Genomic DNA, 13,665 nt, shown 5'->3' with positions numbered 1-13,665 from the left:
TTGTGGGTTTTCTTTTCACTCTGTTGGTAATTTCTTTAGACGTACAAAAACTTTTCAGTAAGACGAGCTCCTAGTTGTTGATTCTTTGAAGTATTTCCCGTGCAGTTTGGTTTTTGTTCATGGACTCTCTATCTCTATGTGTTCAAGATATCCATTTACTTTCTCTTCCAGTAGATTCAGTGTTTCTGTTTTAATGTTTAATTCCTTTTGACTTTTGTTTAGTGCGTGGTCACAGACCTTGATCATGTTTTAGGTTTCAACATATGGAAAGCCAGCTTTTTCAGCATCATTTGTTAAAGAGGCTATCTTTCTTTCAGTGAATATGTTTTGCCCCTTTGTCAAAGATAAGGTGGCTGAGTATGTTTGTAGTTGTGTCTGCATCTTCTAATCTGTTCCACTGATCCTTGGGTCTTTTTTTTCTGCAAGTAACATACTGATTTTATCACAGTAGCTTTGTAATATAACTTCAAGTCAGGTATTGTAATGCTACCTGCCTTGCCTTTGTTGCCCAAGATTGCCTTTGTTACTCTAGGTCTTTTCTGGCTCCAAATAAATTTTAAGAATGTTTTCTCTAGATCTGTGAGGTACGTTGATGGTGTTTTGGTAGGGATTGAATTAAACCTGTATAGCAGTTTTGGGAGTATAGCCGTTTTCACAATGTTGATTCTTCCTATTTAGTAGCAAGGAATATCTTTCCATTTCTTTATTATTATTATTATTATTATTACTTTTAAATGTATTTGGTTGTTACAGGGCCTCCCTATACAGCTCAGACTCATAGTGATCCTGCTGTTTTCAGTCTCCCCAATGCTGGGATTACAGGCTACACTGCTACACCACTATGCCTAGACTCTGTAGCTTACTCCATCCTGGGTGCGGGGACTGCATGGCATGTGGTACTAGGGATTGAACCTCAGTTCCTGTGTTTGCCTGTTTGCCTAAGCAGGTGCTGTAGTAAGCTGAGCTATCTTGCCTGTCTCATCTCTCCATTTTCAGAAATCTTCTTTGATCTCTTTTAAGAGATCTTTCCTTTCTTGGTTGCTGGATGCAACGTGTTCAAGGTCTGAAAGTCTATCTTTAATTTCAGTCAAATGGTTTTACCAACTTTTAATGAAATTTTTAATTTCCTGAATATTTCTTTGAATCTGTTTCATGCATTCTATTTCTTTCCTATATTTTTCATTTAAGGTTTCAATCATTCTTTTAAGCTTCTCTATTTTTTTTAATCAATGTCTTCTTTAGATATGCTCAGCAATTCTTTCTTTATGGTTATCATTTCTTTTTTTCTTTTTTTTTTACCTCAGGGACAATTTCTGATCTGATTTCCTCTATACCCATCTACTGTTGTTTCTTCACTTCAGTGGCAATCATTTCAGAGATTTCAGTTGTCTGACTTCCAATTTCTTTTATGCTGATGTCTATTGGACTTGTTCTGGGTGGGCTGGGAGCCTGAGATTGCATTTTGCTCCTTTTCATTTTCTATTTCAGAAAGAATTTTTTATTTTGATTTGTTATAGTCATTGTGAAATTTGGATAGTAGGTAGCTGTATCACTACTATCAAGGTCACTCTAGGAAGAGTCTGTTCTTCAGGGATATCTTCTCTGTGTTAGAGATTCTTGGTTTGTATCTGTCCCAAGATCCTGCCTTCCCAATTAATTGAGAGTGGGATGTTGGTTTCCGTTTGACATTGTCCTCTGACTTTAGGTGTATGGCTGTGGTGAGGTTCTTACTCCAGCACTTCTCAATATTGCTATCCAAGGAAGAACATGTAATAATAACATCGAGCAAAAAGTAGAAATTGAGCAAATTTGATAACTATTGGTTTTTTGTATTTTAGACTATAGGAGCTGAGACAATAGATATATAAGATAAAAAACTGTAAATTGGCAGTTTGTATGCAAAACGTTTTGCCTTGTTAGAGTGGATTTATGCTGTGTTCCTCTGGACAGGTAAATTTCCAGGTTCCAGTTGTTTCACTTCATGTAGGGCAATGGGCCAGGCACTTGGCTAAGCTAGTTACCCAGGATCCTAAGCATTTTTGTACCTGTTTCTGGTCCTGTGGTTCAGGGAAATAGGCTCAATGCCTGGATTCCTGTGGCTTAGCTAGTTACTCTGAGTTTTGAGCCTCTATTTACTCCTTTTACTCAAAATTTCATTTTTAATTTTCATGAAACTATAAAGTTTGTATAGTTTCCACTTTGTTTCATTGAATTAATATTACCATACTTTATGTTAACTATACCCTCCTCCATTATTAAACATGTTCATTAAAAATATAATATTATATATATATATATATATATATTTAAAATAATGTCTTTAGGAAAACATTTTAAGAATTAGATTTCTAGGCCAAAGGATTTAAACACTATTATGATTTTTGACTAAACTATCAGATTAGGATGTTCATCAATATAACCACCAAATAAATAAATAAATACACATACATGTATATATGATATATATCTGTATATATGCATACACACATATTACATGAATTCTTTCAAAACCAAAATTTACAAAGCATTATTCAAATCCAAGCAGTTGGACTCATAATCCACAGTGAGAATACCTGCAGCATACTTGTACAGAATCTGACCAACCTAAAATTGTTGCTATCCTTGGAGTAAAAATGTATGTAGGCAGACTGTTTCTTGAGCAAGCAGCAATCAGAAATATTCTGTTAGAAAGCCCTAAAAAAGTAAATTGGCCAAGCATTCTGCCGGAGTCAAAAGAAACTGCAGTGTTTAAACTCAAGGCTTTATTTTACTGTCCATTCCCAAGGGGAGAGTTTCTCTCTCTGCATTGTTTCCAAACACCTGGAGATTTTAGTCATCATCTAATACTTCTTAGTTAGCTTCTTCCATGAGCAGAATTATGCCTGGCTCCTTCATCAGACCCAGCAAGATAAGTTCAAAAAAGGCCAGGAAATGAGATGCTATGCCAAACTGGAACTTGCAGTCCCAGTTCATGCATGTCAGGAAAACATTTGCCCATGCAAATGTACTCAGTGCAGTTATAGCAGATTATCAGCTACTTTGGTGCTATTATTATTATATGCGCTACCAAAGTGAAGACAAGAGTTATTATTTGCTGAAATTCTTTTACAGTTTTTAGCTCTTTCTGTACTTTTCTTCTCCTGTTTCCTATTCTTTAAGGAAGCATTTTCAGAGACAGGGTTCTTTTGAAAGAATTATCTTCTTACAACTTTAAGGTTTATAAATTTTATGATACTCCTTATAAAAATCTGGTATAGTATCATGGTATAATCACTGATATCAAAAGTAAGAAAGGTCACAGCTTGGAATGGATCTAAGCACATGTCTGAAAGGCAGTATATCATGGTGAGCATAGCCTTGGCAATAAAGCTTGAATATGACCACTTGCTAGATGTATGACCCTAAGCAAATCCTGTAACTATAATGAATTAAAATATCACCATGTTAGAGATCCCCTTCTTGATAAGACCTTACATAAATGGCTATTTTGGCTTGCTAGTCTTTATCACTATTTCACTATTTTTATTTTCATAATAGTTTCTTATAATTGCATACTTATTTGTTTTATTATTATCTGTCTTTTCCAGTAGACTATGAATTCCACTAGGGGAGAGTTTTCTTAATTCATCATTGCCTAAAATGGTACCCCGCCTTACGGTAAACACAAATAATTGTAGAATAAATAAGCTCAGTTTTTCTCACTTCTAAAACAGGGATAAATAACACTACCAATGTCAGAAACACAATTTGAGATTTTAAAAGTAAAACAAATAAGACAAGGCTTTGGTTAGTGCTCAAAAAACGTTAACCATTATTTCAACTACACAAAGTATACTGCCATTCTCAGTAAGTCATGGGCTTTGTAACTCAATTTACCTAACTGTAGAGCAAGACGAAGAATTACTACTACTTTCCTACTGTCAAAGCATCTTATGAGAAAATATACAAAAGGCACTATGAGTGATTTAAAAGACAGCCTCAATCAAGATGAAGATTAAATTTACAATTCCCTTATGTCATTTGAGAAATTGGACATCTGAGATCAAATAAGGTTGAGAAAGACTATGCTTGAATACAGTAATGGCAGCACTCTAAAAATTCACAAAAAGAGTGCAGAATTAATTTGACTATAAAATACTTCAGTGATGTGTCAATTTTCAGTAACATATACCACCTTATCTCCTGAAATATGAACTTTATTTATTAACCTATCTCCCTCCTATACTTCACCAATAACATTTATAATAATCTAAGTTCAGTCTTCAGATACTTCCAAATGTATAATTTTATAACTCCTCCATGATGAATTTCTAATAATTTAAAGTGCTGCCACTACTGTACTGTGCTCAACTCTGGCTGCACTATCATCTAGAGACCTTTGTAAAGAATAAAGATGATGTGTCTTATCCAAAACCTAGTGAGTGAAACCTTGTAAGGTGAGACTTAAGTTTATGTAGTTTTGAAAAAATTTTAAGTCAAAGTTGAAAACCAAAATCCTTATGACCTTGACCTCCTAGCACCATAATAATAATATTCCATTCCAGGGCAAAAGCAATTCAGCAAAAGTTTAAGAGCTCAAGCTTGCAATGTCAAACAAATTTAACTCTATTAACTGTGGTCACACATTTTAGGCAAGAATGGTTCTTTACCTGTAGGAACTACTGAAAGTAACTCAGAGACTTAGATTCAATACAAAATTGTAGAGAAGCAGTGAGCACAATTTCTGTCACATAGTAAGTTGTCTTCTTTTATCTCACTTCTTCTGAAGGGTAATTTTTCCCTTAAATTATAATCTTAAAAAGTCTGTAAAATTTTACTGGTAGAAAAACCTATGAGTCCTGCCAATTGTTATTTTCCTTGCTCTTTCAAACCAAAATAAGTGGCAACTATGCCTCAGTTAGTCTTGCTTCAGATTATGGAAGTAAGAAAAATATAGCTGAAGCTTTTATTTGGTTTATTTTTCAAATTAGACCATAACTCCTTTTTTTTTCTTATAGTTGTTCCACTGCTACATTTTGCATTCTCCAATGCCAGATGTCCCAAAAATGTTATTCTGGTCACAAGAGGGCTCAGATACAAATCCAGCACAGGAAACCATGGTGCCCGAGATTAATTTTTAGATGTGTTTAGCGATAGCATTAATTATGTACAATTTGTAGATTACTCTGTGAGGAGCTGTTGAGAATATAAAGATGTGTAAGAACTTTTTTTGCCTTTCAATAGGCATTTCAGAAGTTTCCACATGTTAGTTATACCACAAGTCAAATTAGAGATGATAAATAAAAGGTAAGATGGTCAGATAATCATTATTTTCTACTTCCTCTCATCTAGACCTTAAGTATTAATTGTGTACACAGACACAGTGGCTGACTCTATTCTTACTCTATTGAAGAGATGGTAACACAAGAGAATCCTATATCTACTCCTGCCATTTACTCAATGCAGTTAATTTACTAGTAAATCTCTAGTGATTAATATCAATTATTTATTTCACAAAACAACTCTTGAGAAGAAGTGGTTTATCCCCCCTCCCTTTTTTTTTTTTCAGAACTAGGGATTGAACTCAGGCCCTTACGCTCTACTGAGCTATATCCCCAGCCACAATTTATCCCTATTTTACAGATGAGTGTGTGAGATTTAAGGTAGTGGATTCATACAGCCAGTAAGTGTTAGAGGTGTAATTCTGACCTAGGCAGTCTGAACCTTGAACTTAAGCTCTTTAACTACTTGCATGATTCTGAGCCCTGACTTTGGGAAGTCAGAGAAGTTCTTCATGCCCACATAAAAACTATATTGTATGGGGGGGGGTGCGCGGACAAATAGCTCAGCAGATTAAAGAGCCTGCAAGCAGGCACAGGGGCCAGGGGTTCAACCCGTGCCGGGCCTGCCCCACTGAGACAGCAACTGAGACTGAGTGTGGTGGTATGTACTTGTAATCCCAGCTCTTGGGAGGCTGTAAACAGGAGAATCACTACAAGTCTGATCTAGTGAGACCCTGAACACCCTGTCCACCCTTCCCTAAAAAATACAAACAAACAAACAAACAAACAACCCCCAAAACTATATTGTATGAAATACAGGAAAGTGTGTATGTGGGGGTGATGGCTGGGAGAGTACTGGTGAGAACACATAGAAAAGGGGGCTGGAATAAGGGGGAATTGGTTGGGGTAAGTGGTATAATCCATTTCTTGATCTAGGTTCAAGCTACATAGTTTGTGAAAGCATCAGTTTGTAAAAATTCATTAATTCATAATAAACTGCAAAATAAATGCACTTTTCTTTTTGTATATTTTATTTTAATAAAACTAACATAAAAGTGTTATTTTCTTGAGCTCATTAGTAATGTTAATACAGGAAATATAAATCTTCATATCCTTCCATGAGATATGGAAAAATTAACTCTTCATCTAAATGGGTTTGGGTCAGTAATATAAGCAAATATCCCCTTTTTTAAAAAGTAGTGCTACACTGGGAATTAAATCCAGGGAATTCATACTAAGCTCCCCAACCCATGCTCCTTTTGAGATAAGGTCTCACAAAGTCACTAAAATCCCCATCCTGCTGTTTTTACCACTCAAAGTTGCTTCTCTTTTAATGAAAGCCTGGTCAAGAAATTTTACTGAATAGAGGTTATATGAATGGTTCTTGAGTAATCAAATACACAGTTTCTTAATATTCTAGTTCCTTTCAAGTTTCATCTGCTGTTAGGAGAAAGATGTTATAATACCGCAGACTGGTCTTCTTATTTGAAGGTGTAAAGATTAGTGTAGCTAGAATTAAACCAGTGGTTCTAAATCTTGATTCAGATTCACATTAGAATAATCATGGGGACATTTTAAAAAACCAACAGTATGTGCATCCTACTCACAGAGTTCCTGATTTAACTGAAGTGGGGTTCAGTTTATCTTGTGCTTATTTTGTAAAAGACCAAGTGATTCTAATGTGCAGCCACACTAAGAACCACCGAGTTAAGGTAATTTGGAACATGAGCTTTGTATCTAAGATTACTACAACTTTCACCCCTCAAATGTCACTCAAAAGGGTAAGATCTTTAAAAATAAAAGAAAAATCATAATAATTATTCTGGAATAAACAGCCAACTGTGATTTTTTTACATTTTATCCTGGAAACAAGTAAAGTAAGTTTAATGGTACAAGAGGTTTCCTACCAGTATAATAATTTGAATCAGACTACCTCCAAAGGGAAAAACAAAAAAAACAAAACCAAGATGTTTGGAAGACAACTGGAGAATAAATTCTCTTCCATCTTTTATCCATAAAAATTGGCTGTTCCACAACAGGCCTTGAAGATAAATGATAATTTTTTTAAAAAATGTATTTGGTTGTTATAGGGTCTTACCATGCAGCTCAGCCTCCCCAGTGCAGGGACTGTAAGTGTACACTACGCCCAGACTCTGTGTCCAGCTCAGGCAGCCTGTGGGGGAGGGGCTGGTGTGGCATGTAGTGCCAGGGATCCAACAACAGTCCCAGCACTTGCCTTAGCTTGACTAAGCAGGCGCTATAGTCTGCTGAACTAGCTCACTGGCCCCGAAGCTAATAATTTTTTAAAAATTCTTAAACTCTTCATTTTACTGTCATACAGATATGATGTTTGTCTTATTGATTGATTGATTGATTTGTTTGTGAATCTTATTTCTTTGTTTTTTGTTTGCAGGCAGGCAGGCAGGCAGGCAGGCACTGTGCTGCTGAGCTATACCCTTTGCCCTGACTTTACCTTGAACTTGCTTTTAGGTTAATATTTCTCTCTTCAAATCTATTCCCACAAAATGACTCCATGTAAAAAATCTCATAGAAGCTGACCTCTAAATGTACAGTATTGTTAGTAAAAGATGAAAGATTTATACAATCTGAAGGGAAACCAGAGTACTGTACTGTTAGCTTGGTGCAGTTGTTTCAGCCTGCAATCCAGAATTCTGAGAGGCTCAAAAAGGATTGCGTCCAGCCTGGTCAATTTAGCAACTTAGACCTATTCTCAAAATTTTAAAAAAGGGTTGGGGATGTAGCTCAATGAGAAGGCCATGGGTTCAGCCCCTAGTACCATAAATGGATAAATGAATGGATATTGCCATATTCTGAGACCATGTCCTCACCTAGAAAGGGATGCGGCCCAGTGGTAGAGTGTTTGCCTAGCATGATAATTCTTGGGCTCCATCCTCAGAACAACCAAAACAGATAAATAAAAAATTACAAACTAATTTTTTTTCTTTTAAAAAAAAAACCAGGGCCTTGCACATGCCAAGCAAGCACTCTACGGCTCATTGAGCTACATCCCTAGCGCAAATCAAGTAATTCTTACATTTTAAGTTTTCTCTCTTTGTCTTCTCCACGTTTGATTTGAAAGCTTGACCTTTTCTTTTTCCTTTCTTAAAAAATATGAAAGGTTAACATCGCTTCCTTTCATTCAAACAAAAGCTTTTCTGATTGTACAGAGGGAAAATGCATCCCTACAAGAACATAATAAATGAGGGCAAGCAAAAATGAAACAGAACATGAAAACAGTATGATAAACTCTTCTATATGGCTGGGTAGGGGCAGTAGACAGAAAATAGGAAATGAGAAAAATTTTTAAATATTTTATTCTTGGGAAATAAACTAATATAGCAAGTATTTTCCTGACCACCAGGCTGAGGAAGAAACAGTTCTATAATGATAATCAATCCACTTCTTCCTGACTGAGCCCCCTGATTATAAAGATTGTAATCCCAGCTTCTCTGGAGCTTTATCTCTTTTTAGGCTGCATATGTAGGACAATAGAGAGGAACCTTAGGACTCTCAAGAGTGTGAGTGGCTACTACAGCTATTCCCACCATACTCTGCTCTAGTCACTACTGACATTCTTTTTTATCTGGAGTTAACATTAAATTTCTGCAGCTACGGCCCGTATCTTCTGTGACTTTTTCCAGTCACACTGTCACTCTGCTCTGAAGCAGACAATCATTCTCTCCAACAGCCTTGTGTACAGCAGAGAAACAAGTAGCTGCTTCTAACAATTTTCTGGTCCTGGAGTCTGAGTAGTCAGTGGAGTCAGCTCTTCATTCCCTTTCACATGGGAAAGGAAGTACCGAGATCTGAAGGGTGGGAAGGGGGATGGGAAATATTCCCTGAGGAAGCAAAACAGGAAGATCTAAAACCTTCAAAGAGTCAGTCAAATTCATTTAACCATTCTTGCCTTTTGGAGAAGAAAAAACCAACAAATATGACTCAAATGAAAGTTCTGGCAATAATGCAATCAAGAATAATTTCTAAGTACATATACCTAACTAATTCTTGCTAAGGCAGAAAAACCATTAAAACTAGAGTTGCCCTTTCCCTATGTGTCCAACTTAATAAAAATATTTTTATGTATATTCTTATGCACTGGTCTCTTCAAAACAAAATCAGCCAAAACAATGAGCCAGTCAAATTCACAGAATGCCGTTACAGATTTGACAAATAAATCTTGTAGGATATTATATAAAGGGACTGGTACATATTCCATCAATGATGCTGCTGTCTGTTAATGAGCTCACTCATAGCTGTCAGGTGATATGTGATGTTGGCACTCACCCTTCTTATCATTCAACATTGGGAAAAATATATAACCTTCACACACATTGTTTGTCATCTGCTAAATGTTGATGACAAAGGAGTGTTCATGTGGATTCATCAGTTAATGTTTTCAAATATTAGGGACATGAGCACAACTCAGCTTTTAGTGAGTCATAACTGAATTCATGCCATTCCTGATGCTTCATCAACATGGAATGAAGTATAACCAGGTTGGTCAGTATAATATGTTAAAGTTCTAAAATTGTGCCATGAAGATAAAGTACAGCCAAAGGCCAGGCAATACTATGGTAACATACATGAGAGGTACAGCCTACTTTGACAGATTTTTCAGTAGGGAAACTCAACAATGTGTTGGAAAAGATCAAGTCCAGTAAAATCCTGGGGGAGAAAAATCAAATGAGCTAGACAGTTAAAAAAGTTTTGCAATTCAGCTTACATAAGGCATGTTAACTCTGCTTTATAGAATTTGTTAAGTAGGACTCACTATACAGCAAGACATGGAACAAATCTCCAAATGAGAAAAAGGGTTGCCATGTTTATAAGCTTCAATTTGATACAAACCATCTTGAGCTGCTCATATAAATGGAGGGAAAATTACCACGCCATCCTAGTCTCCTAAGGGTAAGACAGTCCAACACTATGCTGGTATAAAATCTTTCCTCATTTCAAATCTGCATTTGGAATGTGTCATTCCAAATCTCCATAGGCTGCATAGTAAAGATCAGTACAATTAAAACCAAGGTATCATCATCTCAGACTTTAATTTAGATTTAGGGGTAAGCAAAAAGATAAAAGTGTAAATTAGACATCTGGATTGAAAGGAGAAGCAGAGTGAAGAAACCTGGGCCTATTTGTTTCTAATTGTCATAAATGTACAGTAATTGGGACTAGGTCTGCATTCTTGTAGCCCAGAATTGCTCAGATTTCTTCTATCTTTCTTTTTTGGCTCAAAGAAAATATATATAATTGACAGTTACAGAGTTCATTCAATTTCCCTACCCACTGCTCTTCCCTTCACTCCAAGACGTTTGAATATCCTTTTAAGGAAAAAGAAAAAGCTACTGAAAAGGGAAAATTTAGTTAGATCTCAGGATATACTGAGACTCTCTGGACTAATTTCACCACTCACTGTAATATCTATAAAAATAAATCATTTAAAATTCTTTTTTCAAAAATTTATTTATTTATTTATTTATTTATTTATTTATTTATTTATTTATTTGGTACAGGGTCTTGCTACACAGCTCAGACTTGTAGTCATCCTTCCATCTCGGCCTCCCCAGCACTGGGATTACAGAGGTGTGCCACCATGCCTGATTTCTGTGGTTCATGTGCTGGGATTCCATGGCCTGCACAGCATGCAGTACCAGGGATCAAACGTGGGTCCTTGTGTTTGCCAGGCAGGTGCCTAGGCCACCGAGCTATTTCCCCGGATCTTAAAATTATTTTCTATGTTCATTCTGATTCCTAGAAAACTATGCTAAAGGTTAGATGGGATAAACAAAATTTATAGCAGGGTGGCCAAATAGCTCAGCGGATTAAAGCACCTGCAAGCAGGCACAGGGGCTGGGGGTTCAATCCCCAGGCCTGCCATGCAGGCCCCACCCCCAGGGCACACTGAGACAGCAACTGAGACTGGGCATGGTGGTGTAAGCCTGTAAATCCCAGCTCTTGGGAGGCTGTAAATAGGAGGATCACTATGAGTCTGACCTAGTAGTAAGACCCTGAACACCCTGCAGACCTTTCCCTAAAATACAAAAAAAAAAAAAAAAAAAAAAGCCAAATTTGCCACTTCCCCAAAAAATCTTTTATATGAGTCATGAAAATCTTTATAAAACTATATACCTACGTACTTTGAAATCACTAAAGATTTCTGATTCTTCACATTCACAGCAAAGTATCGCTGCTGATTCACTGTCATCCAAATGAGAGCTCTGTAATACAAACAAGATCATTTCAAAGATCAAGATATAAATATAAAGAGAAATACCAGCTGAAATCACTAAGTGTTAGCTCCTAGGCAAGAAGCTACATTCTTATTAGTGACAGCTATTTTGGAGAGAATACAGCCAACAAAGTGACTAGGTGATTAGAAAATGAATTGAGAAAAATATTAGCTGAAGCGTTTTCTGTGGTTTCCAAGCAATGGGCTGTCTTTTTACTTTATTTTTCTTCTGTAAGGATAGTGCTAACCCTTCACAATATGAACTCTGCCTAGAGTAGATATAGGCTCAAATTCAATTATCTTCCCTTGAAAAGAAAAAGAGTCTGTCAAAAAACTGTATACAAAAAATATTTTAAAAAATTGTATACATACTTCAGCAGTTCATCATACCAATAAATGTATGGAAGCTAATGGTCACCACTCCACCCCTCATATTTGTAGACACCAAAAGTAATTTGTATTAATCTCATGATGCCTCAATAAATTTAGTACCGAAGTATTTATACAAGTTTCTCTTTCCCTGATATATGTATACATTGATGTATGTTATATATTATATATATATATATATTTTGTGTGTGTGTGTGTGTGTGTGTGTGTGTGTGTGTGAACTCTATATTTGATGTGATTGCTTAGAGATAGGCTTTTGAATGCAACAGGGCCTACTTAGGGGATCAAACAACTAGCCTAATCTGATTAGAACTCTGCTTACAAGTATTTATAAGAGCCAAAAGACATGCCTTACCCACATCCCCTGCCAGATGCCAGAAAACAATTTAAAACCTTTTCTTCCATTCTCAAATCTCTGTTTCAAAATCTGTCTAGAAGATAGATAAGAAGAATGACAGAAAAGAGTGAAACAATTAGCTGGTAACATAAGAGTGTTTTTCATATGACTAACAACACAAAAAGAGGACAGAAAAAGATACAATCCTAATCCATTAGAGTCCATTCAAATGTTTGCTGTTTGAGTAACAATTGCTAGAAACTGAATTATCCTCAGGTAGAATACCGAAGAATCTGCATATGTCACCAAGTTTTTTACAGTCAGTGAAAGAAACTGAAGTCATATATAACTACTGTGGCTATACTACTTGCTACCTACTTTATTTTTCAAAGCAAGGCTCTATTTAACCTGCAGGAACACTTCATCTCCTTAAGTGCAAATAAACTTGAATAAAAGAAGTAAAGTTCACAGTTACTTTTTTTTTTTGAAGCTCTAGAGTGCTAGAATTATAGGGATGCACCTCCATGCCTGGCATAATCTTACAGTTACTTTTTTTTTTTTTTTAACTACTTGTTCCTGGTTTGCTTTTTTACTTCTTTTTCTACTCTGATCTTTTATCTACTTTTGATTTTTCTGCTGAGAATCAAGTCTCATTGGCCATTATATCTTTCTCTTCCTCTTTTAGAAAACAATCAGAAATAATCCAAACAGTTAATGGGGGGGGTGGGGCTCTTTTTGAGACAGGCCTTGCCATGCAGTTCAGGCTGGCCTTGAGCTCACTTTGTGTGCTAGACTGGCTTGAAACTCTTAATGATCTTTGTGCTTGCAGGTGCCCAAGTGCTGGGACTATAGGTTTGTGCCACCACACCTGGATTTTTTTTTTTTTTTTTTGAGATAAGATTTCATTATGCAGTTCAGGCTGGCTTTGAATTCATTTTATTAGTCCAGGTTGGCCTTGAATTCACAGTGATTCTCTTGCCTCACCCTCCCAAGTGCTGGGATTACAGGGGTGTGCCACCAGATCCAGCTACCAACCCTACATCTTAAACTAAATTGATTATATATGCTGGTTCTGTCACTAGCCACATGGCTTTGAACCTCATAATTTTGAAATTAAATCCCTTAATTTCTCTGAGTTCAATTTCCCCATCCACAGAAATAGGTACAGCAATAGCTTCTATCTAATAAGACTGCTGGAAAGATTATAGTAGTGATAACATAAGAAAAGCACTTCTTATTACTTAGCTACTACTGTTAATACAACTGTTACTTCCAATATTAAAAACAAATATTGCTATAACAATCTCCCTCCTACATACAAAAGGCTTACACATATGGGTTAAAATTCCCCTTTAAAGCTTATTACATTCTAGGAGAATTTTGCTTAAATGAAATTATAAATGTCTCACTTCTTTTTTTTTTTT

The 13,665-nt window shown here is 36.1% G+C and overlaps 1 protein-coding gene across 3 annotated transcripts in view; it reads right to left on the bottom strand.

Moving 5' to 3' along the window:
* The window catches only part of Ssh2 (slingshot protein phosphatase 2), a 288,998-nt gene that overhangs the window by 199,805 nt on the left and 75,528 nt on the right, over positions 1-13,665 (bottom strand). Inside the window, exon 2 of one of the 3 annotated variants that reach the window (XM_004635378.2) lies at positions 11,423-11,503. The exons of the other annotated variants lie outside the window; for them this stretch is intronic. Within the exon in view, the coding sequence (XP_004635435.1) occupies positions 11,423-11,503 (81 nt within the window). The remainder of the gene's footprint in view (positions 1-11,422; positions 11,504-13,665) is intronic. 3 annotated transcript variants of the gene reach the window in all.

Source organism: Octodon degus, unplaced genomic scaffold (assembly GCF_000260255.1).
Source record: "Octodon degus isolate 3935 unplaced genomic scaffold, OctDeg1.0 scaffold00072, whole genome shotgun sequence".
NCBI classification, from domain to species: Eukaryota; Metazoa; Chordata; class Mammalia; order Rodentia; family Octodontidae; genus Octodon; species Octodon degus.
Note: the sequence above shows the minus strand (reverse complement) of the source record. Positions and strands in the feature narration are given on the sequence as shown.